The following is a 25475-nucleotide window of genomic DNA, read 5'->3' as shown; positions in this document are numbered from 1 at the left end:
GATCTAATCTTTAGGTTATATAGACTCCCCACTCAGGTCTAATCAACAAGGAAAACAGTGGTGAAATTAAGCACCATACTTTTGCCTTAGGTAAACTTCAACTGTTTCTTATTCCTAAATTGTCCACATTTTCTGTTGCTGGTTCTGTTGTTTTGAATCCTACCCACAGAACTAATCTGTAACTCTTTTTATTTGGGGGCATGGGGAATGGGCATGCCAGGGCCTCCTGCAACTGCTAAACCACATTCGTGCTGGCTTTACCTGGGTGGGGGAACAGAACCTGGGCAGTCAGCTTGACAAGCAAGCACCTTTAAACACTGAGCAGTCTCTCCAGCCTCAGAGAACTAAGTTTTAAAGGGTCTCTTTGTAAGCAATTTGGTCTAATCCTGAAGTAGAAATTCATGAGTCCCAACGTCTTTTATTTGCTCATTCTTCATTCTTGGATTGCTTTTAGATTTCACTCAAAATTCTTTTGAGTTGTTGGGGATTCTTTTTTTTTTTTAGCTGTCTCCTTTAACTTCAACATATGTAAAAAAAATAAACTTCCAGGTTTTCCTGGGTTCCATTTCTTTGTCAATGGCAGCATCATTCTTTTTCTGATCCAACTACAAATCTCAACCACTTGTGATCTTTCTCAGTTTTGCCAGCTACATGCACTTCACTGCCTAGTCCCGTTGTTCAATCTCAATATCCATCATTTCCACTCACTTTCACACTCAGGACCCTCACCACCTTTTCCTATAACTCCGATACTGACCTACACGCTTTCTCTTTAACTCAGATCTTATCTTGTATGAGAAAGAGAGGTATCCTCTTTATACACTGCCCCAAAACCTGCAGTAGCTCACTATTACCAATTTCTGGAAAGCCCAAGCTCTTTAGACTCTCCCGTCCCCTCTGCAGTTGATCCCACCCTTCCTCAGCAACTTCATCTCCGGACACTCTCCACTTCCAGCATTAGTCCTCCCCAGATGCTGTGTGAAGATTTATCACGATGCTTTTCAATGCTGTCCATCTGCAATATCCATCTTGCTCAAATCAAATACCCGCTCCTTTTGTGGAAACTTTCTTGATCTCCAGACAGAGTTACTCACTCCTATTTATGTCATCCACATTCTTGTTATACCCTTGCCTTGGATTGAGATTCCAAGAAACACACTGTGAGAGGAAGATGTTGTGGGGAAGGGCTTTGTTAAGAAAATGCTCCTTCAGGAGACTAGCAAATGGATACAGAAAGGTAGGAGCAGGAGGGAACGGCGAGACCAGTAAGGATGAGAATTGTCTAGGGAGAAGCTCAGTCCCATTCCATCTGGAATCTCTGGGTATTTGTGTGTTTCTTTAAAGCAGGGGGTTGGGCTTTCTGAGTTGACATTAAAGGAGAGTCATGGGTGCAAAAATAAGTGGCTGCTGCTGAGGGAGAACTGGTAACAGGGATCCCAAAATGTCTGACAGGAGGCAGAACTTATCAGCCATGGGCCTTACTGTGTTCTGCCTTGGGGCCAAGTCAAGCATAGTTGTCATCCCCCGAACCATCAGCAATGGATGCTGAGCCACTACTGGCCAGAGGTCATTTCTTAGTCATACTGCATCCCCAAAGCATATGGGAAAGGTGGGGTTTAAATATCTTTTATTGACTTGAATTGGATACTCCTTGCACAACATTCTGAGGCTGCTGATCATTTTGCTAAGGTCCCTTCACCAGTGCCTTTAGGACAATAATAAAATACATGGTTTATATCACATCACATCATATTATATTATATTATACATAGGGGTTTGAAAGCCTGAGATTTAACTCTTCACCTTGTGCCTTTCTTCCGGGGATGACAACACACTCAGCACATCCCTTCTGATTCCAAGACAGGCTGCTTGCTCTGTTCAGTCAAGAATGCCAACTCCAGAAACGTTTCTGAGAGATCACAGTCAGTACCGTTGCCAAAGAGTTCTTGGCAGGCAAAGAGCCTGGTTCAATCTGAGCTACCAGATGGTAGTTTCAACTTTAGCTAAATTCCTGCTGAAAAGTGTTTGAACTGCAGATGAGAAAAAGCTTCTATGACAAATTTCCAAGCGGTAGAAGCTTCATAGGAAAATGGCAAGTGTTGGGCTTCCCCCTCCCCCTACAGCCACATGCACGCATACCACAGAACTACCACCGCATCTGTGGCCAAGATTCCTACATAGATGCCTTCGCATCTCAAGACGACCATGGATCCCAATTTGATGTTCATTAATGTTGCAGTATATGCACTGAGAAAACTGAAAGCAAATGCCGTTTAATTAATAATTAGTGTTTTTGTGAAGTGTGTCCCTATAGCACCAGTGTTGCCTGTTATGTTGAGTGTGAAATGTCCCCCATGTACTGAACACTTGATGCACAGCTGGCGGTGCTCTGTGGGAAGGTTGTGGAACCTGTAGAAGGTGGAGCCTTGCTGGAGAATGGGGGCCACCCCAGCACAATCCTTGAGGTTTCACCGCCCAGCACCACTTCCTGTTGGCTCTCTCTTCCTGATTGGATGCAGCATGACCAGCCAGCTTCTAGCCCTGCCATCCAGCGTGCGTTCTCTGTCACGGTGAATTCCACCCCTGGAGCTGCACGCCCTAAACTGCTTTTTGTCAGGTATTTGGTCACAGCATTGAGTAAAGTAACTAATGGCTAAGCCAGCTGATAATCTGCGGATCTCTCCACATTAAATACCATCAGGGCACGGGGGAGAAATGTGAAGCATAAATTAATCATGCTTTGTTGGAAGGCCCTGGGATCTCTTCCTTGGTCTTGAAGCCCACGTCAGGGCTTTGCGTTCCAGCGATTGGTTTCTGCCACCATTCTCAGAGGATGGCTCTCAGAATACTGGAATTTCATCTATTTTCAAAGAACTGCAAGCTCCTGGGAATTTGTTATGGCCCTGAGGTGCCAAGAGCCAATGACTTACTGATGCAGAGAGTGAAAGCTGAGCTCCCCTGACTCAATTCAGGGCAAACTCGAAGGTTAATTTATGCCTCAGAGCTCCTCCCAATGTAAGGCTGAGGCTGGGGCTTTGCCTGAAGTGACACTCTTGTGGGGCTCCTTCCCCCCACCGTCTTGCTTCTCTAGCCCACCATACTCCCTTGGAGCATATGTTTAATGAAATTCTTATATACAAACCCTCACCTTGGTGTCTGCTTCTGACAAACAGACTTAAGATGATTCTGGACAATGGAAAGATTCCAGGAGTCTCACGCTACTAGAAAAAAACAAAAGACAGCTCTTTGTAAGGACAAGAAATGTGGGCATTCCTACTTAATCTATCAGGATCATAGAAGAAAATTGTAAAGCAATTCCAGCTGGACACAGAAGAAAGTTAATCATGGAAGGACTATTTACAATGGCGTGGGTCTGGGCAGAGAAGGAAAAGGGAGTGCTTCCTGAACACTGGCCCTAGAGGACCATTACCAAGTGTTACTAAAGCTAGACTCCACTGGCAAGAGGGGAACATGGCTTGAGCATGGTGAGAGTTGTGTAAAGTGTGTGATAGGAGCTGGTCTCTGTAGCCAACCTATAGAGTCCCTGTAGGAGAAGTGGGTGCACAAGCTCAGCAACCCAAACTCCAGTTTCCCTTTAATGTTTTGCCAGTGGCTCCCTGCCAGCTTGATCAGATACAGGGCTTGAGGGAGGTGGTTAATGTACACTGGGGTTGTTCTCCTAGGTCACAGAGCGGTAGGAGAAGGGCAGATGGAGGGTCTGGAGGTACAAGTAGAAACCACTCAGACAGCTACACACACACAACACAACATACACGCACATGCACACACACACACATACCCCACAACACACACACACACACATGGCCCACTCTTGGTTTTGTCCTGCTACCAGATATATGTAGCCATATTTTCTCTCTGCTGATCTTGTGTCCTTCTACCTCGTTTATTTGCACTTTGCAGGGCCCAGAGATAGGTGGTGTACTGTGAGAGCAGAGAATCTTCATGATCACGAACCAGACAAAATACATTTGTATTAAAGTCTGCATATGGCATCTGGATGTCTCAGCATGAGCTCCAATACATCAGCTTCCAAGAAGAGCTTTTATGTAGATTGAAAATGACTCACAGAGCTCATTGCCATAAAGATGTATCATCACTCTGACCTCAGTATTTTGGGACAGAGAAGTCTAAATTACCACCTTAGCAAGCCATAGCAATTCCCTCTCCATTAAAAACAGAATGCAAATCAAAGACTTTCTGTCACTTTCTGTGATTATGTCTGATTGCCTCCTCTTGAGTCCAGGTGTAAAGGTGCCTCTTTTCCTCAGTTTACTTCCCAGTAAACTCCTGTCATTACTGGAAGCAATGCTCTCTGCCTATTGGTCTCATGTTCTGGTTCTGAAATAATCATTTTCCTGAATTTCAGCTTTGGCTTAATTCAAAATATAAGGCCCTGTAAAATGTCCAGGAAAGAAGACTCACTTATTTCCATGCCTGTATGAATCATGGAAAACAACATGGGTCCCTGGGATGCTGCACGAGCCAGCGCAGGTGGAAGATGGATCGTGCACAGCTCCCACCCACACACCCCTGGGAAGTGAGCAACATACAACTGCCACTGCCTTCGCCGCCTCCGTCATCTCTGAGTCCTCTCCAGGTGCCAAAACAGGCGGGGTGTGCTTGAACAAATGGTCTACCAGGTTGTCATCCCTTTTTGTTTTTTGCACATGTGTTGTGTCTATATCTGTGTCTGCATGTTTGCATATGTGTGGGTACATACATGTGTGTGCAGGAGCACATATACACATGTAAGTGCATGGAGACCAGTCACTGGATGCCTTCTTCTATCATTTTCTACTTTATGGAGACAGAATCTCTCACTGAACTCATGGATCCAGCTAGCCTACCTAGCCAGTTTTTCCCAAGGATCACCCTGATGTGCAGGTAACCAAGCCCACTTGGCATTTACACAGGTTCTGAGGATTCAAACTCAGGTTCTAACATTTGTGTAGCAAGTGCTTTGTCTATCTCTAATTCCACGAGTTGTCATTTGTAAGTATTAAAATGGCATATTCTGGGCTGTCTTCTCATATTTTATTTTTTTTAATACTTTTGAAGAGCTAAGGGTTTTAGAAGCTGGTGATTGAAAAAATGTGTGATTTTTTAAACTATTTTATTTTTACTTATTTATTTGACACACACACAGAGAGAGAGAGAGAGGAGAGAGAGGAGAGAGATTGGGTATGCCAGGGCCTCCAGCCACTGCAAATGAACTCCAGAGGAATGGGTGCCCTCTTATGCATCTCGTTAATGTGTGTCCTGGGGAATCAAACCAGAATCCTTTGGCTTTGTAGGCAGAAACCTTAACTGATAAGCCATCCCTCTGGCCCAAAAATGTGGGATTTTTTTGATAGTATGTTTATTCCAAGGTTGCTATTTGGGTCCATCATAAATCCTCTCAGGAGGCAGATGCTAGAGGACAGCTCCAGGCGTGGGGTCTGATACATAGGCCAAGTGATCTGGAGCAAAGCAGCATGATTTCTTTCTTTTCTTTGCTTTCTTTCTTTTTTTAATTTTTCTTCCAAGGTAGGGTCTCACTGTAGTCCAGGCTGACCTGGAATTCGCTATGTAGTCTCAGGGTGGCCACAAACTCATGGTGATCCTCCTACCTCTGCCTCCTAAGTACTGGGATTAAAGGCGTGCGCCACCATGGCAGGCCAAGATTTCTTTAAAATAGGGTTATTGATTTATTTGCAAGCTGAAAAATATAGATAAAAAGGGACAGAGAAAGAGAGTAAGTGTAGACATTGCAGGGCCTCTAGCCACTGCAGACAAACTCCAGATGTATGGGCCACTATGTGCATCTGGCTTACATGGTACTGGAGAATTGAACCTGGGTCCTTACACTGTGCAGGCAAGCGCCTTAACCTCTAAGCCATCTCTCCAGCTCATCATCAAAATTTTATAAATTCAGGTTCCTTTGCAATAGGAGGATGGGGTTAGATGAGTTATGAGTGCCCTCTCTCTCTCTCTCTCTCTCTCTCTCTCTCTCTCTCTCTCTCTTTGAGGTAGGGTCTCACTCTAGCTCAGGCTGTTCTAAAATTCACTATGCAGTCTTAGGGTGGCCTTGAACTCATGGTGATCCTCCTACCTCTGCCTCCTGAGTGCTGGGATTAAAGGTGTGCACCACCACACCTGGCTATGAGTGCTCTTTTTGTTTTAACACTGAATTTACAGGGCAGCCGTCAGCCCCACATGGCTAGTCTGAACTGAAATGTGCTACAAGTGAAAAATACACACCAGGTTCCAAAGACTTAGCAAAGCAAATGCAGAATTTCTCATTGACTAATAGTCTATTAGTGACTATATGTTGAAAGATAGTACTTTGGGCATTTTGAGTCAAATAAACTATAACAAGATAATTTGATGTATCTGTTGTTATCATTTAAAAATGTTACCACTAGTATGGCTGGAGTGTGCTTAGTGGTTAGCGCGCTCATCTGTGAAGCCTAAGGACTCATGTTTGACTCTCCAGATCCCATGTAAGCCATATGCACAAAGGTGAGGCAAGCACTAGGTGGCACAAGCGTTTGGAGATTTCAGTAGCTAAGGCCCTGGCATGCCAATTCTCTCTCTCTCTCTCCAAACTAAAATAAAATAATGTAACCACTAGAAAATGTTTGAGCTACACATGTGGTTTACATCAATTGCTACTAAACAGATCTTTCTTTCTTTCTTTTTTCTTTTTTTCCATTTTTCAAGGTAGGATCTCACTCTCGCTTAGGCTGACCTGGAATTAATTCACTATGACGTCTTAGGGTGGCTATGAACTCATGACAATCATTCTACCTCTGCCCCCCAAGTGCTGGGATTAAAGGCATGTGCCACCACACCCAGCTAGACAGATTTTTAAGGACGTGTTCCTGGGTCTGTATTGCTTTTGCATGTGCATTAAATTCTAGAAAACACAAAGTAGTTCTGCTTGAAAAGGACACGTTACATCATTTTCTATCCAAAGCTGTTTTTTAAGTGAAGAATTTATGTCACATTGGCTGAGTATTTAGAGGAAGCAACATTACTGTTCCTTTAAAATGTCATTTCCTTCTTTAAATGAAGCTGTGGTGGCAGTATTTGGCACTTAGAATAGTAGAACATTTCCAGATTCCAGCCACATGGACAAGGATAGTCCCAGGATGTAGAGCAGGACCCCTCCACCCCGGACACACATCATGTGAGCACCAAGTCTTTGGAGAGGACCTAAATGCTCAACTCACGAGACCCAAAGGACTCATGTTCAATGCCCACTTCCTGCCATGTGTTAGCTCTGGCCAAATAAAGAACACAGAACACGGACAAGGCACCAACTATGCCTTGGACTGGAGCTCCAGACAAAAGCGCAGACAGGGAGGGTTCAGAGACAAGTGCATAGAGTGGAGGGCAGGCAGGTTGGCTGCAGCATTGAGGACATGTACTTTTAAAAGTAAAATTGTTATTTTTACTTAATTATTTGAAAGAGAGAGAGAGAGAGAGACAGAGAATGGGTACACCAGGGCCTCCAGCCACTGCATACGAACTCCACGTTGTGCATCTGGCTTAGGTTGGTTCTGGGGAATCAACCCTAGGTCCTTTGGCTTTGCAGGCAAGCACCTTAATGCTAAGCCATCTCTCCAGCCCTGTACTATTGCAATGACTGAGTAGGGCTTCGAATGACAGGAAGAAGACCTAGGACCAGATGTGAAAGATAATAACAGTCTAAGTGCTGAATGGAAGCCATGCTTTAGTGAAGTCATTGTCCTCTTCTCTGTCCAGCTACAATATGCCTGTGTCCCCCAACTGGAGGCTCTCATTAATGCAGCCTCCCAGCTTCCCTTGCTCTCTCATGCATGAATATTTTGCTTCTCCAAGAGAGAATCAGGCATTCTCCATTCTCAGGGGTAAGAACCAAACTTGAGTTTCTTCTGTTAAAAAAAAAAAAGTGCTGAATCCATTTCTTCTTTCATGCCTCCCAAGGGAAAATGAAGAGAGCCCAACCCGAATGAAAGCCCACGAGGCAAAGTGTAAGTGATGTGCTTTCAGGTCCTAGCTGTGCTCCTCTTCTTTCCTCCTGGGTTCTTCTCATCAGTGTCTGGCTGCTGGATCTTGCCCCTGGCTGGCAGACATGTCTGGAACCAGACTTCTTCCTTCCCATTTTCCTCATCCACCCTAAGGAGGGGCCTGGAGAAAGTATGATGTCCCCTTCTTTCATTATTTACAAGGTCCCTGGGCTTGGGAGTGGGCACCCTGAGTTAGAGCTGTAGTGGTTCCTTGATTAGAAAACAAAAAAGATAATTCTTTGGGTACCAGGAAATTTACAAAGCCTGAATTCATACTCCTTCTTCTCTCCCCTCTCCCTCATCTTTACGCCTCTCTGTGTTCTCCTCTTCCTTTCCCTTCCTCACTTAATCCATTTTCATTGTCCTGACTCTGATCATTACAAAGTTACTTCAGAAAGAAACAAGCACATTCATTTTTCAGTTACCTTTTCAGGAGTTTTAAACACCTGAAACATCTGGCTAGTAGTGTGAGATGTAGCAGAAAGCCACTCAAAAAAAAAAAAAAAGTCATATGCAAATACTTCAAGGATTCAGGCTCCCTTAACAAGTTCTGTAAAATGAGAATTAAAATCAAAAGCAAGTAAACTGCACCAAATGAAAGTGAAATTTGGGGGCTGGGTGTGGTGGCACACATCTTTAATCCCAGCACTCCACTCAGAAGGCCAAGGTAGGAGGATTGCTGTGAGTTCAAGGCCAGCCTGGGACTACATAGTGAATTCCATGTCAATCTTGGCTAGAGTGAGGCCCTACTTCAAAATAAATAAATAAATAAATAACAAGTGAAATTTAGTTTGCAAAGGATGTTACTCCTGGGCAAACGCTTATATTTCCTTTCCCTTTTCTTGTGTGCAATGTAGGATAGACACGTGGCTGTGTGACAGGTTCTCAGGGAAGACCCTGAATTTTTTGCAGAGATTCTTGCCTGGAAGAAGACAAACCTTATCTTTCATACCCATGCAACCTGAGGTTCAGGCACATGGCGTTAAGAATGTGCCTCGGCCAGTAAGTTGAAAAGGAGACATAAAGGGTGGAGAAAGGAAGGGAGGAGGATACTTAATAGGTTGATATTGTATATATGTAATTACAATGATTGTAATGGGGAGGTAATATGATGGAGAATGGAATTTCAAACGGGAAAGTGTGGAGGTGGGGAGGGAGGGAATTACCATGGGATATATTTTATAATCATGGAAAATGTTAATAAAAATTAAAAAAAAATTAAAAATTAAAAAAAAAAAAGAATGTGCCTCGGGTTTACTGTCACCAAGCTCCATGCTGTGACCCCTCTGCAGCAAGTCTGGGGGTGACCCAGCTCCCAGTCCCCATCTTAGTCTCCACCCCATTCGCTGCTCTCAAGGAAGCATGTCTTGTGTTTCTAATTACACCACTCCCTGCAGTCTGAGCTTCCTTCTCCACCGGAACCGCATGCTACCTCCTAATTCCCCGGCCCCAAGGATCACTGCTGTGAGCTAATGAGCTATCTCACCACATCCTTCAGGACTCTACGTGGTTAAAAGGGTGCATAGAAGAGACTGCCAGGAGGATGGGGCTGCCACGTCCAGCTCTGCGCTCTTCCCCTCCAAGATGTTGGGCTGCTTGAGTGTCCAGTGTGCCTTTTTCTCTTACTTAGGACACCTCGGTAAGTATCCTAGTAGCAGGTTAGTGAGTGTGAGTGTGTGTGTGTGTGTGTGTGTGTGTGGTGTAACTGATAACCGTACTTACAGTTTATATATTTCTGTGTACTTATCCAAAACTGTTTAAAAACATACAAAAAGAATAAGGGACACAGACTTCTGCTTTCCTGTTCTCCAAATGCGTTGTGTTGGAGAGTTTCTGCTTGTAAAATAACCGACTAGTGAAATTTTAAGATAACTGTAGGTATATGTAAGTTGTGAGAAATAATGCAGAAAGGGACTCCTAAATGCCTAATTCGGTTTTCCCCAATGCTAACCTTTGGCCCAATGTAGTACAATATAATCAGGAAATGAGAACATTGACAAGAATCGATTGTCTGAGGGCCTAATTCAAATGTCACCAGCTTCACATTTTCTCCAGCATGTGTGTGTGTGTGTGTGTGTGTGTGTTAGTACTATGCAGTTTTGCCACATCTGCTAGATCTGCTCGCTTTTGAATCTGTCCAGTCCTCTTTGGGTGGTTTCCCAGTAAACTTCTAGACTTCCCAGAGGAGTTCCGGTTTCCTCGTTTGCAAGCTGCTATGGTGTCTGTCTCCCAGGGGTGGCTGGTATGAGGAGGAGGTTCGGTCACTTGTGTGGCGCTTCCAGTAGACTAGAGCTACCTTGCATCACCTTTTCTCTCAGTGGCAAGGAGCTTTCTCAGGGCGGACCCTGGGGCAGTAACTACTGGCGGTAGTACTAAATCAAGGGGATCCTGACTCAATGACGACACATGGAACGGCGCAGCACACGGGCCTTGCCTGGGCCCACAGCTCCCTCCACTTCTAGCCTGGACTGGCGATCCAGTTTGCTTCGGGATCAGAAGTGTAGGGATGGAGTGAGCAAAGGAAAGTCTGGGGAAGGCGGTAAGCACCAGTGACCTGGGTGGCTCGAAGACCCCAACTCTGAAGACCTCCCGCTTCACGCGTCCGTGACAGAGAACTCACTGCATCCTCAGAAGCCTGAGCCTTTGAGGACTTGGTGGGCAGGTGCACAGGACATCCAAACATCGTGGTACGAGGCTCAAGGGGTGCAGTCAGGTCCATGGCCCCCTGCCCCCTGGAGCCGTCTCCCCACGACCTCCAAATGGACTCTGAGGACTGGGAAGGTCAGAGTCATCTGCAGATTCAACAATCATCTGAAGCCCCCCACCTCACCCCCAAGGTTTCTTAGGCGGCAGAGGTCTTTCCCCTGCCGAGACGATGTCTGCCAGGCGCCCCCGGGCGCGGGGTGCTCGTGCGTGCATTTGGAAGAGAGGGGTGGCATCAGGCAGCGGGCTGTGTGGTGGCCGTGTCAGGCCCCAGCGCGGCTGCAACCTCGGGGAGCAGCCACCCACCCCCCCCACCCCCCACCACCCCCCACCCCGGCGCCCAGCCGTTTCCAAGTTCAAATCTCCCCGGCGGGGTCTCGCCCCCGCGAGGACTCGGGCGCCGGGGAGGAGGAGCCGAGCCCAGGGCCGGCGTCGCCCTGACTCCTCCTCCCGGAGCGCAGGCCGGGCTCTTCCTCCCGGGCGGGCGTCCCCAGCTCCGGGCGGCGGCTGCGGCCGAGCGGGGAGCCGAGCGCGCAGGGCGCGGCCGTCCCGTGCGGCCCCCCGCCGAGCCCCAGAGCGCCCGGGCCATGCTCCGCGCCGCGACGCGGGGCGCCTGAGCCCCGGGACCCGGTGAGCGGCCAGCTCCAAAAGCGGGGGGACTCCGGAGACCCGCGGCTCGGGGTGTGTGTGTGTGTGTGTGTGAGTGTGTGTGTGTGTGTGGTGGCGCGGGGTGGGGGTGCGCGGAGGCCTGGCGCTGCCCACGCGCGATCGGTGGGGGCCTGGGAGCCGCTGGGGTGGGTGGGGGTCACCACTCCCCCCGCCCTCGTGCTGCGGACGGCGGGCCGGGCACGGTCGCCCCGGGTCGGCTGGAACGGCGGGTGGTTCGGGGGACGGGCGGGAGGGGCGGCGGGAGGAGGGGCCGGCGCGTCCGGCGGGGCGGGAGGATGCGCCGCGCCGCGCTTTTGTCAGCGCGGGCTCCTTACATATGGAAATGACGCTCGCGCGGGTCCCCGTCCGCGTCCTTTTGAAGGACGCCCGCCCGGAACCGCGGCGCCGGCTCGTCCCGCGCCCCGAGTCCTAACAAAGCGCCTGTTCGCCTTGCAGAGCCCCGGGGACGCGCGGCCGGCGCTGCGGGCACTCCGGACACGCGGACGGAAGGTAGGCGAGGACGTGGACCACCGGCCTGGGCACTCCCGGCCCGGGACCCGGGCGGTCAGGGGCTGGCGATGGGCGGGTCTGGACGGGACCGAGGTGGTCAGGCTCGCTGGCAGCCACACCTCCGCCTCTCGGACCCGCGGGGGCCGCGCGGTTTGGGCACCTCGGGCGCTGGCCGCAGCCTGCAGCTGAAAGCTGCTTCTGTGCGTCGGTCCAGGAGTGGGCTTGAGTCCCGGAGGGAACAGACGGGGTGCTTGTTCTACCGGCTTCTGCCACCCCCGGCGGCCCCGTGGTTGCGAAGCCTGCGTGGGGAGCCCCTAGGTGTTAGCCTGCGCGGGCTGCTGAGAGCGCGCTGCTATTTCGAGTCCTTCAAGTGGAGATTTTAGAAGGTGCGTGGGACCCGTGCAGGTAGAGACTTTCCGGGTGCGGCTCCCCGGAACAGGGGGGCAGGCGCGATGACACTTGCTCTACAAGCCCAGATCGCCAGAGCAGCGGAGTGGAAGTGTGGGGTGTCCGGCGAGAAGCATCCCGGGCTGATGTGTGGGCTTCTACAGCTGCCAAACCAGCCCCATTAAAATAAAATGCAATAGAAAGACCGCCGGTGGAAACAGCCTCTACTTCAAACTCTACTGGGGGGGGGGGAGGAAGGGAGAGAGGAAGAAAGAAAGACATTTTTCACAGCCCACGACTTTAGGTGCAAAGAAGACGGGAGTTGGAGCATTGCCCTAGTAGATCGTGTTTCTGTTAGTTATGATGGCTTGTCCGCTCTCTTCGTTTACCCGGGACCGATCCGCTCCTGGTGTGGAGCAAGTAACGGAGACAGGCTTCCCAGACAACTCAGTTCTCAGCTTTTGGAATGCGGGGCTGTCTTTTGAGACTGACACCGTCACTTAGAGGATGCAGATCCTGATGGGGTGCAGCTGAGCACATGAGCCAGCTCCAGGGGCCATTCCTCAGTTGGCATCCCTTAGATCTGTCAGCATAAGCTTATCTCTTTTGTGCTTTCTGAGGCTTGACAATCCACAAGGAAATCCGTGTGTAACTTTCCGTGTAGTTTTATATGGTATCTTCTCTAGTGGGGAGAATAACCTATTGGTGGCTGACCTGGGACATAGGTCTCGCTTTAGAGTTGTAAGCAGCTGTGAAATTCCCAGACTGTGTGTGCGAGTAACATTACATACTGGCTGAAAAAATAGTTTGTGAGGTCCCATCAGCTCCAATTTAGGGAGGATGTGAACCCTTGGGGGGGGGGTTTGTTTGCAGATTTGTTTCTTTTCACCTGGGCTCTCTCTGGTACTTCTTTAGAGGAAAACATTTTGCACTGCAGTGTTCATAAACCAAATGGGTTGGACATAGCAAAAATATTACCCATACATAGAAAGGCTTTACTGTGTGGCAAAGAAGAATCCATCCTATGCATGGCCTGCGTTAAAATGTCAAGAATCAGTCATTTTAATAGACTCTTGCTCCGGATGTCACGGACTGCTTTTTTCTTATTCCCCTTTTCATTTTAGATATATAATGGCCCTTAATATCAAAAGATGTTAACTCACAAGGGAGGAGAATAAGGCTCCGATGAATTCTGAACAGCCAATTTTAATTTAATAGGCAACGTTCTTATCATGAGCCAAATGTTGTTCAAATAAATGGTTTTAAATGTCACTGCAAATGACTTTCTAAACTAACATTTTGCCAGTCTTGATACTTCTATTTCATGTTGATAATGGAAATACATTTTATCAGTCTTATATTGATAAAGGGTTGGTAAGTGTAACCAGAGCCTTTCAGAGGGCTTCAGACAGCCATAGCCCTTTCAGAAGGCTTATTTTTATGGATGCCAACTCATTTGTAAGCCAATAAATAATGCAGCTTAAATTCTGGCTATTGATCTAGCATCTGTTGGGCAGGGGCTCATGGGGAGGCTTACTGAACCTTGCAGAAAGATATTTTTATCCCATTTACAAGTAAGAACATTTGAAAACAGACTGCGATTATGTAAGTGAGGAACTTCATTAGAAATTAGTGTGTTTCCTTATTGCCATTTGTACAAGCAGTTAGACGCCTGAATCACCCATGCAAAGCATTCATACTTAATGCCCACCTCAAGCACAAGGTTGGTGAAATACTGTGTATAGATGCGAGACTAGAAGCTCTTCATTCATGCCCCAGGGAGCTGAACTCACCACGTCAGCCATCCTAAATATGGTTCAATAAAGGAAAGTTGCTTTAAGCTTTCTTTAGAAGAAAAAAAAAAAAAAACGGGCTGGGGAGATTGCTCGTCAATTAAAGACACACGCTTGCAAAGCCTGCCAGCTTGGCCTCAATTCCCCAGTACCCACATAAAGTCAGATGCACAAAGTGGCACATGTGTCTGGAGTTCATGTGCAGTGGCAAGAGGCCTTGACACATTCATATTCACACTTTCTGCTAAGTAAATAAATAAAATATTTAAAAAGCAACAAACATGCAGTTGTTTTTTGCTCCTGTGACTTGTCTTAGGAGTTGATTATAGGTTAGTGGATCTATGTTGTGCAAAGTTAATGGTTTTTGTTCCCTGCAGCTATTCTTAATTCACTACTCAATTAGGTAATCTACCTTCTATTAGTTTAACAAAAGCCTGAGTTCACAGCAACCTCCAGATAGGAAAATACTAATGCTTGTTTAGGTTTAGAATAAATGCTCTTAGTGTACCCTTGGCCCAATTTTATGGTGGTGTTAGCAAAGGGGGTATTTTCTTTCAAATTTATCTTGAATGTGGTTTAGTGGTATGTAGGTTTCATGTTATACTTTTCTGCCACATTTGTATTCCTGGTGATGCTCTTTTGTTTTTAGTGTGTAGTTTGAAGGGAGGCACTCTTTGAAGACCAGTTGACCATCCTTCTGCAGCTGAGCAGAAGTTTGGGGAGAAATGTTCTAATAAGCATGCAAATGGGGATTATTGCTATTTCTGTTGTTTATTTTGCTAAGCTTGAGTTTATTCTAATCACTATTGCCTTTTATGCTGAAGTTAAGACAAGATCTTGGTGCTGGAGAGATGACTTAGCAGTTAAGGCGTTTGCCTGCAAAGCCAAAGGATCCTGGGATCCTGGTTTGATTCCCCAGGACCTACGTTAGCCAAAGCAAGGTGACGCATGCATCTGGAGTTCATTTGCAGTAGCTGGAGGCCCTGGTGCACCCATTCTCTCCCTCTCTCTCTTTCTGTCATTCTCTCACTGTCTTTCTCTCTCTGCCTTTTTTTTCTCCCAAATAAATAAGTAAATAATATTATTTTTAAAAAGATAAGATCTTGGGCTGGAGAGATGGCTTAGTGGTTAAGCGCTTGCCTATGAAGCCTAAGGACCCTGGTTCAAGGCTCCATTCCCCAGGACCCATGTTAGCCAGATGCACAAGGGGGCTCATGTGTCTGGAGTTCATTTCCAGTGGCTGGAGACCCTTGCATGCCCATTCTCTCTCTCTCTCTCTCTCTCTCTCTCTCTCTCTCTCTCTCTCTCTCTTTCTCGCTCGCTCACTCGCTCTTGCTCTCAAATAAATAAATAAAAATAAACAAAACAATTACAAAAAAAAAGATAAGATCTTAAGCCTGAGACTGGGAGATGGCTCAGCATTTTAAAGGCACTTGTTTACAATGCCTCTCAGCCTGGGTTCGATTACCCAACATCCAACATAATGTCAGATGCACAATGTGGCACATGCATCTGGAGTTCATTTGTAGTGGCAAGAGACCCTGACATGTCCATTCACCACATCCTCTCTCTCCCCCTCTCACTCTTGCTCTCTTGCTCTTTCTGTAAAGTAAATAAAATAAGATTAAGCCTGGAAGTCTTTTTGTTTTCCCCATTTTTCAAGGATGGGTCTCACTGTAGCCCAGGCTGACCTGGAACTCACTCTGTACTCCCAGGATGGCCTCGAACTCACAGTGCTTCTCCTTCCACAGCCTCCTGCATTCCTGGGATAATAGGTATTAACCACTACACCCTGCTCAAACCTGAATATCTTTTCAGCAGATGAAATTGTTTTCAGAAGAGAGGGAAGGAAAAGAAACACTAATTTGATCGTGGGCATTATTGGACTCTGACTTGTCAAACTGTGAGAGCTTAAGGCATAAGTGCGAAGCTTTTCAAGGAGAGAGAGAGAGAGAGAGAGAGAGAGAGAGAGAGAGAGAGAGATCATCAGTACAGTCCCAAAGAAACTAAACTCATCACTTGGTCACTGCCTGGACTGGGGACCCTCGACAGCTGTGTCTGAACACAAGTCCAAGGGCATCTATTATGATGCCCTCCAAAGGAAAGAGGCCGAGCGTGGAGGGGCATGCAGACATTCTGCAGAGCCATTCAGCTGCTGAGCCATCTGGAAGGGAAATAAAAGGCCTGGGCTGGGGCTCTGGCATTGTGCTTATTTATTATTTGGTTCTCACTTGCCAGGCTTTGTCCCCCTTTCACTCCTTCCATCCCTGAACAAACACCCACTTTGGCTAGGGCACCATTCTTACAAGCACCTTTCCATACCCTGCTTTCTAGAAAGTTCACAAGTTCACATCTCCACTTCATGCTGGCCTTCTGTTGGAACTTCATTCTTCCAGCCCCACCTCCACCTATTAATTTCACAGTCCCAGTTGGCAATGTAATTTCATCATCTGGGGGTGCCGATGCTGAGTGGAGCACTGCACTGATCTGTGATGGTCGTCTCTTTTCAGCCAGCAGCCTTTTGGCAGCCTTATTTTGAGCTATTTGGGAGGGAAATGCTCCGAGTAATTGTCCTTATGGGTGGCTATTGGGTGGTAAATGTTTTGATTAATGGCTCTGTGCATCTGCCTCTTAGTTAACTATCCCTAGTACGGACTGCAGGCTATTGCCCACACTAGTCCTTTTATTCCGCAGGAGTTATAAAGGCTTCTGGCCATCTGACTGGGAATGTCATTGGTGAGAAAAGGCCCACATTTATGGTAGTCTTCTTTAAATTCTTTAAATTGCTTGATGCAACCTCAAGGAGGATTTACCACTCAGATGCCAACTTTTTAAATATCTTTGTAATCTTCCTGCCAGTAAGGCTTTGACTCTGGGAAATATTGCATTGCCCAGATTAGACATGCTTAAGTATTCATTGGGGAAGAAGAAATATAACAGTTGTTGATTCCTGAGCTACACTGATTACTGAAGATATAGGACTCTTGATGCTCATTTTATATAAAATTTTGTTTCTTCCCTGCTCCAGATCCCAAAGTGCTTTAGAAAAAGAGTGCCCCAGAGACTTTTGGCTATGATCATTCAATAAATAGATGAATAGACCCCCTTACCTTGCCCCACTTCAGTTTAGAGCAGTGTGTGCCTGAGAGTGTTTCTGCTTCACCCAGTACTGCCCAGATAGTTGATACATAAGTGAGGTCTTAAGTTCTCTAAGAGTGGCATTTCCATGGTCCCATTCATTTGTCCTGTGTGCCTATATAGGATTGAGTGGTAACAGTCACCATAAAGTTCAGATCTCACCTCCATACAGCAGTACAGCTACAGCCTTGAACAAGTTGCTTGTTTTCATCAAGTCCCAATTTTGACATTTACATGGAGATGTAACACTGTCTGGTATGAGTGAAGCGGTATGCATAAAGTACTGAGCATGGGCCAGGCTCATAGTGCTCGGAGGTGAATAATGTCTTTTGGATTCCTGACTCCATATCAGCTTCTCTGCTTTTATTTGCTATTAAAATTGTCAATGATCCACCCGTGACAATTAAGGAAGCATGGCTTTCTGCCACGATCACTTGGTAACATGATCATGTTTTTGTGTGTAATACGTTGACCTTCTTACCCTCTGCTCTTTGGAATTCATGTCTCCTACTTTTGCTGCTTTGAAGGTAGATTTGGGCTGATAGACTTAAATAATTCCTAAGATTAGGCTTCCTTTGTAAACTTGAGGTATTGTCTTGCTTGTTTCAATTCCCCCCTTGTGTCATTTTCTCTGGGTTCATCCCCTTCCAGTTGTTTTCCATATTTAACTCTCAGAACAACCCTTCCAGATCTTTCTATATAGCTATTGTTCTCAGTGTCTACACCAGAGGACTTGAGAAAATGGTCTAGGACAGATTCTGCTTCCAAGGTTCATCCCTTTACAGAAAAATGCAGTTGCTGTTTGTGAATTTGTTTCCATTGGCTTAATCACTAATGCATTGGATGGATCTTTGTACTTTGGTGGTCACTGCAAACTGCTTCTCTACTTCTGCCTAGTTATGTCGAAGACAAAAGGAAAGGATAGATACGAGTGTAGGAGAAACATGCAAAAATTTTCTGTGTTCATTTCTGTACCTCCCATTGGGGTATTTCCTTCCCTGGAATCTGCATAACACCAAGTCAGTCCATGTTTGCTGAGACGAACAGACTGTGTTATGCACTTGGGGAAAGATACAAAAGAAATAGAAAGTGTAGACCTTACTTTTGCATTTCTGCCAAGTGGAGAGGGAAAAATTCTCACACAAGAAATTACTGATGAACATTTGGAGAATTTTATCAACTAGCAAAAATTCCCTCTATGCCAGATGAGAAGTGACAACTTGTCACCATGAGTAACAACATCTCCTGGACGTTAAGGTTGGAGCATTTGTTCCACTGGGATGGAGCCCTCCCCCTTCCTCCACCATTCAGTCAGAAGACTGTTGTCCTAATCTTGCTGACTGTAGAAGGAGGGAACTGAAGTCAAGAGATAAGAGAAGAAAGCTGCTATCTAATGAAATAAGTTTCACTTAGTAAAAATCCAGTCCCCAAATCAGGCATGTCTGCTAATCAGACTCAAACCAGTAATAAGATCAGGACTTCTCAGTCCATCATGAGTTTTATTGCTCTTTCATTGGCTTAATCAGACAGATTTCTACCCCTGAAAATATGTTTTAAGGGCCGGAGAGATGGCTTAGTGGTTAAGGTGCTTGCCTGCAAATTCAAAGGGCCCAGATTCGATTCCCCAGAACCTATGGAAAGCTAGATGCACAAGATGGTGCATGTATCTGGAGAGGCTAGGGACCCTGGTACATCCATTCTCTCTTTATACATATTTGCCTTTCTGTCTCTCAAATAAATAAAATAAAATATTAAAAATATTTTTATTTACTTATTTGCAAGCAGAGAGAGAAGAGAGAGAGAATGAGAATGGTGTGCCAGGGCCCCCAGCCACTGACTGCAAACAAACAGATACATGTGCCACTTTGAGCATCTGGCTTTACATGCGCACTGGGGAATGGAACATGGGTAATTAGGCTTTGCAGGCAAGCATCTTAACTGCTGAGACTTCAAACTTCAGCCTCCAAAAATATTTTTTAAAAGGTTCTTTGACTTTTGTGTTTTTAAATGCATACACAAAATCAAGCCCAGGTAGAAATGTCTGGCTTCTCTGAAGTTGGTCTGATTATAATCCATGGACTATAAATTTGAGTGAGCCTGGGAGCTATGGCAACATCCAAAATCCCAGAGCCCCTTAGGGGTTCTCAGCAGATCTGAGTTGACAATTAACTGGCAGTCCTAGGCAAGCGTTGGCCTTGTCCACATTCCTACCTCTTGTGGCTTTTCACAGCACCTTGCTGTTTCTTTGCTGACGCTTTGATGTTTATATAGCACTTTCAACCTATTTTACAAACATTTACATGCTGATTAGTTAACCCAACAGATCAGCCCTGGGAAGGCAGCCAGAGCCAGCAGACCTCAGTAATGGGAAAGCTGTTGGTAGAAGAGACACGCCCAAGCCCAGGAGCCTGGACCCAAACCCTGCCATGCCACCCTAAAGGCTCTTGTAAACCTTGAGCTGTGTGACAGAGTTGTTCAGACTCATCTTCTGAGTCTAGTTTTGTGAAGGTCATGGACCTGTTTCAACTTGTCATGTTTGGAAGGATTGGAATGATTTGGAAGTACAGAAATCAGACACAGCCTCGAGCAGTTCTGATTGGTTGCAGAAAGCTCTTTTATTTTCTTTCTTTATTTTTGCAAGCAGAGAGGAAAAGAGAAGACAGAGAGAATGAGGACACCAGGGCTGCCGGCTGCTGCAACCAACCTCCAGATGCATGTGCCACTTTGAGCACCTGGCTTTACTGGGAGGATTGAACCTAGGTCGTTGAGCTTTGCAGGCAAACGCCTTAACTGCAGAGCCATTTCCCCAGCCCCAGAAAACTCTTTTTTTTTTTGTTTTAGTCTTCATTCTTAGCTCTTTTCAGCATCTTACTTTATGGTCTCCCTGTTACAAGGATCTAATCTTTGGCTCATCTGTTTAGAGTTCTGACCCAGGGCTTGGTTTAGTTAAAGGGGCTGCTTTTATTGTCAGCTGTTGCTAAGGCTGTGACCAGGCTAAGCATACAGCAAGATGCATCCCTACCCCTGGTGAAAAGTGCTGTATTTGGAGTCCAAGGGTTGGTTGAGAGCCTTGTTGCAAATGGCTGTGGTCATGGTCTCAGGGGTATGCATTGTGCTTTGCATCTATTGCATCAGGAAGGTTTTCCCAAATGTGCAAGATCCAGGCTGGCATGGGAAGACCCAGCACGTTAAAAATTGGTTATTGTGCAAGGAAAAAGAAGCATCATGTTCTTCAGTGAACTACCTTGATTTGTGTGATACCTATTTTTAGCAGGAAGTGACTCAGAGCTGTAATGATTGAGTTTTTACTGCTCCTGGGGAAGGCTGCACCATGGAAACCTAGGGCCAGGGTGGGTCAGAGAGGTGGAAGGCCGGGAATAAAGCTTGAGCTACTGGAGATACTGGAGTGAGAGACTCACAGAAGCAGCCTGTGGCTCCTTCAAACCTTTCTGGGGAAGGTCGGAGTGGCGTTTTGCCCTTTCCTAGGCAACTAAGCATTACCTAGAGTACCCTGGGACTGCAGGGAGCTCTGGGGAAAACTCTTCCTGTCACACCTCATACAGTTGCACTGGAGAAGCTAATTGAGTTGCTTTGTGAAGAACTCCGGTAAGGAGCATATGATCTCATGTAAACAGGGAGGTGTCTTCGCAGCAGCAGACGTGGTCAGCTGACACCTCTGGCTGTAGCCCTCAGTTGTAGCTTATTACCACGGATAGGTGGGGGCAACGAGGCTGAACAGAGTGGAGCTGCTCGTCTTGGTTACACTGCAGATTTCAGCATCCCATCCAGGCAGCTTGTTTTGAGCTTGCTGACTTGCACCGCCATGCTGACCCTGTTGTTGCTTGGCGCTAACGATTCACTCATCTGAACTGACTGGCTGTCAGAAGCAGCCTCTCTCCTTCCTTGAGTCCTGGCCAGAGGAGCCGGTAGAGGGAGAAGCACTCCAGGGCTTGAGATCGACAAACTGGCCATCCACCAAAGAGCCAGGCAGGCGAGGAGAGTGTCTCTCTGCCTCCGTGACCCCTTCATGCTGGTAATGTCACCCCTTTTGTGAGCCCACTTTGCAGACATGCCCTTGGTGCATGTGGGGGCACTGTAGTCAGGGCAGGGGCCTACTGTGGGAGACCTTCTACATGCAGCACACCCTAAGTGGTTGGCGGGGCTGGGGGAGGTGAGCATGTGGAGAGATGCCCTATCCCAACATGTCCTCCTCTCTGTCCTGCACAGGTGAGCGCTGTGGGCTATGGGATGGGTGAGGTGCAGCAGGACCAGCATGAGGCCCGACTCAAGGAGCTGTTTGACAGTTTTGACACCATGGGAACTGGGTCTCTGGGACAGGAGGAGCTCACCGACCTTTGTCACATGCTGAGCTTGGAGGATGTGGCCCCCGTGCTGCAAGAGACACTGCTTCAGGACAACCTCTTGGGCAGGGTAAGGTGTGGGGAAGAACAGAGTTTGTGGGGTGCGGTTGCTGTTGGGGTGATGGGGTGGTGGCCAGGCCACATGTGTTGCAACTTGTTTCTAGCACCCTGGCCATTAACCTGGTAAAAAGAACGTACAGGGTGTCACATCACTGCAGTTTGTCCAGATGACAAGGGCTGCTATGTTTAGTTTGTGCTCTGGAATTAAGTTCCACACTGAGCATCCTAGGTAAAAAGTGAAAGATGGCTTCCCAACTTTTTCTCTTGTTCTATTTGGATCATTTCATTGAATCCATGTTTATCATTGGAACAGAAAATGTAGAAGGAGAGATATCCATGGGAGAGAAAGAAAAGGCAGGAAGAAAGCTGCCCTTCACAGGAAGAGTAGATTTTGGTTGTGACTTTTTATTCCTAATAAGGCTATTTCTTGTGAGGATTATGTCTGGATGAAATAATAGCAAACCTTCCATCCAGGGAGTCAGGCAGGAGAGTAAGTAAACACACAGGGCAGGTTCACTTCCAGCAGTGCCGGCTCCCACTGGGGGTGGGTGTGCATGCTAGTGTTAACAATTTTTAACAACAATCATGTTTTCTCCGGAGGTGCACGCACAAGAGAGATGGTTGAATGGTCTTCTTTTTTTCCCCCTTGGGGATAGTGGGAAGGATGTTTGTTCTGTGTTGAATCTGAGATTGCCTTCAGTTTCCAGAATTACCATTAATAGCATCATTTGTATGGCTTTGTGTAGAGTCTTTTGCTGTGGGTCTTGGAATAGAAAAAAAATAAAAATAAAAAGAGACAGTACTTGTTGAGCTGTTTGGCTGTCATTTTGACACTTTGTGTTCAGTGGTTTTTATGTGCTGTAATTTGAGGAAGATGTCATGAAGCTTAATTTTATTTTGGTTACCTAACTTCCTTTTTCTTCATTTCATTTTTGCCACTTTTAACTGTCGAGATGGTCAAGTGACCCAAGGTACAGTAGAAGGTGATAACTGCCTGTGACCTGAAAGAGATGGGAGTAGAATTCATCCTGAAATTAATGTCTAGAAGATGATATTTGGGAGTTTGGCATCATGAGTGTGGTGTCAAACAGGGCTCACACTTAAAGAACTGTGCATTCTTTGCAAACATTGAGGCTACTCTTGGTCACTTTGAGGGGAATTGGCTATGTGTGAATATATGTGGTACTGAGAAAATACTAAAAATCTTGCTTTGAAGGCACTGAAAAAAAAAAGTGTGGGATGTTGTATATTCCAAGGTTTTTGACAACTGCCTTGATTTTCTACACAGTGGAGGGTAAGAGTGGCATCTTGCAGTCTGGTCCTTGGGGACCTTGATGCATAAGGAATATCAAAAGACGAGTCTGTTTTAGTGGTGCTGAAAGTAGGAGGTGCCACGATGCCACTGCTGGCCCCCAGGGGGTCAGTGTAAGCCTGGCCCCTCTGCAAAGAGCATCCAGGCAGCAGATCAACAGTTTGCTTTCAGATGTTGCACATCTTTGCCTTCATTTGGTAGACTGAACCCAGGGAACAGTTATCGATTGATTTGTTAATGACTTAACACCAGCACCAGCCTGCTTTTTACATTTGCTATTTGCCTAAATCATGAATACGTAAGTGGTCTATAGTGTGGTATTTACTTAGTGAGCCAGTGATAAAAGTTAAATAGATGTCTGCATGTTGATTTCATGTAGGAGGTCCCTGGTGATTGTCTTGAGAGCAGGGTTGGCATGAATTAAGTCACCCCTGCCAAATTTGCAGTTTTAACGAAACTGAATCACTCTCCTCAGATGATCACATAAACTTGCCCATATGCTGTGAAGATACTCTATATGGTTTATCATGTTAAGTTATAAAGAAAAAAAATGTCCTTAGAACTCACTGGAACTGGTCCATACTATTACCTTTGTGAGTAGGGATCATGAGCTGTAAAAATACGAGGTTTTAAAAATTAATATACTTTTAAAATGACACATGGGGGCTGGAGAGATGGCTTAGTGGTTAAGCGCTTGCCTGTGAAGCCTAATGACCCCGGTTCAAGGCTCGGTTCTCCAGGTCCCACGTTAGCCAGATGCACAAGGGGGCGCACGCGTCTGGAGTTCGTTTGCAGAGGCCGGAAGCCCTGGCGCGCCCATTCTCTCTCTCCCTCTATCTGTCTTTCTCTCTATGTCTGTCGCTCTCAAATAAATAAATTAAAAATTAAAAAAAAAATGACACATGGAAATTTTACTCACCTAGGGAGCAGTGTAGTATTTTAATACATATGTGAAAGACTAAGATAATTGGTGTATTTATCATTACCTTGTGTTAAGTTCATTAAAAATCATTTTTATTTGCTATTTTGAAATATTCAGTTAATTGTTGTCAACCATAGTGATTCTGTAAGTTGTTCTAAATGTCAGCCAACTTTCATCTCATTAGATGGTGTTATATATAGAACACATTATGGAGGCTGGGAATGTAGCTTAGTTGGTAGAATTCCTGCCTGATATGTGAAAGGCACAGGGTTCAATTTTCAGTATCACAGATGGAAGAAAAAAAAAGAGAGGAAAGGAAAGGAAAGGAAACAAAACGAAATAAAAGGAAAGGAAAGGAAAGGAAAGGAGGAAGGCAGGCAGGAAGGAAGGAAGGAAAAGAAAGGCCAGCAATTTGATTATATAGGAGAAGAGCAGCATAATAAATCTATACACATTAATCTATTCATCAGTTTAACACATATGCATTGTGTATGTCCTTTGTGTAAGTCATTCTAGTAGTCATTGTGTTGGTGCGACTTACGTATATTTCTGTTTATCACACTTTATGAAATAGCTGTTAACTACAGGTTTGCATTAAATTGGCTTTTGGATATATCTACTGTCTTCTGGATGCTTATGGCTTTATTTTACCTTTGAACATAAATAAATATCTTAATGAAGATAGAATTAAATATAACATAATTGGGATGGGGACATGGCTGAGGTTATGCCGGCCTGGGTTCAGTTCCCCAGCACCCACATAAAGCCAGATGCACAAAAGTGGCACATGTGTTTGGAGTTCATTTATAGTGGCAAAAGTTCCTGATATGCCCATATTCTCATTCTCTCTCCCCCTCTCTTTCTAATAATTTTTTTAAAAAATTAAAAGAAAGAAATATAACAAAACAGCCAAGTTTTATCTTTATTGAAGGTTGGACTCTTGGGAAAAAGATAAGTAAAGATAAGCATTCATTTTCCCAACCAAGAATATGAATTCACCTTCTTTATTTTTGTATTTTATAACACGTCTTCCATAACTTGGTTTTCTAAGCCTAGGCTTTTGTAGTTGTAGAAAGTGACTCGAATCCATTTGCCACTTTCATGCCTTTACTAATTGACCATTTTCCCCCAAATTAGATTACAGCTGATGTGTCTTGTTTCATAATGTGAGTCCATGCCACCTGTTGGCTACTGTACACAGGGTTTGAAGTGTCTAACTTGAAATTCCATGAGTTGAAGGAACAGGGACACTACTGATGTATTTGACCTAGTCCATGCCTTTTTTTTTTTTTAATTTTTTTTATTTATTTGTTTGAGAGCGACAGACACAGAGAGAAAGACAGATAGAGAGAGAGAGAGAGAATGGGTGCGCCAGGGCTTCTAGCCTCTGCAAACGAACTCCAGACACGTGCACCCCCTTGTGCATCTGGCTAATGTGGGACCTGGGGAACTGAGCCTCGAACCCGGGTCCTTAGGCTTCACAGGCAAGCGCTTAACCGCTAAGCCATCTCTCCAGCCCTAGTCCATGCCTTTGTTGTCAGGTAACTACACAAGAGATGTGTGGTGCTCCAACACAAGGGGTCTGCA

General features: G+C 45.8%; 1 protein-coding gene across 5 annotated transcripts in view; it reads left to right on the top strand.

The window, feature by feature from the left end:
- The first annotated feature begins 9477 nt into the window (after nt 1–9477).
- The window catches only part of Nin (ninein), a 127873-nt gene continuing 111875 nt past the window's right edge, over nt 9478–25475 (top strand). For 3 of the 5 annotated variants that reach the window (XM_045153771.1, XM_045153769.1, XM_045153770.1), the window contains exon 1: nt 21461–21664. In XM_045153771.1, the coding sequence (XP_045009706.1) occupies nt 21482–21664 (183 nt within the window). In that variant the 5' untranslated portion in view covers nt 21461–21481. Of the gene's footprint in view, nt 9694–11864; nt 11916–21460; nt 21665–25475 lie in introns of those variants that run through there. The other 2 variants (XM_045153767.1, XM_045153768.1) reach the window with 2 other exon arrangements.

This window comes from Jaculus jaculus, chromosome 7 (assembly GCF_020740685.1).
Source record: "Jaculus jaculus isolate mJacJac1 chromosome 7, mJacJac1.mat.Y.cur, whole genome shotgun sequence".
Lineage (NCBI taxonomy): Eukaryota > Metazoa > Chordata > Mammalia > Rodentia > Dipodidae > Jaculus > Jaculus jaculus.
This window is presented reverse-complemented; position numbering and strand designations above follow the sequence as displayed.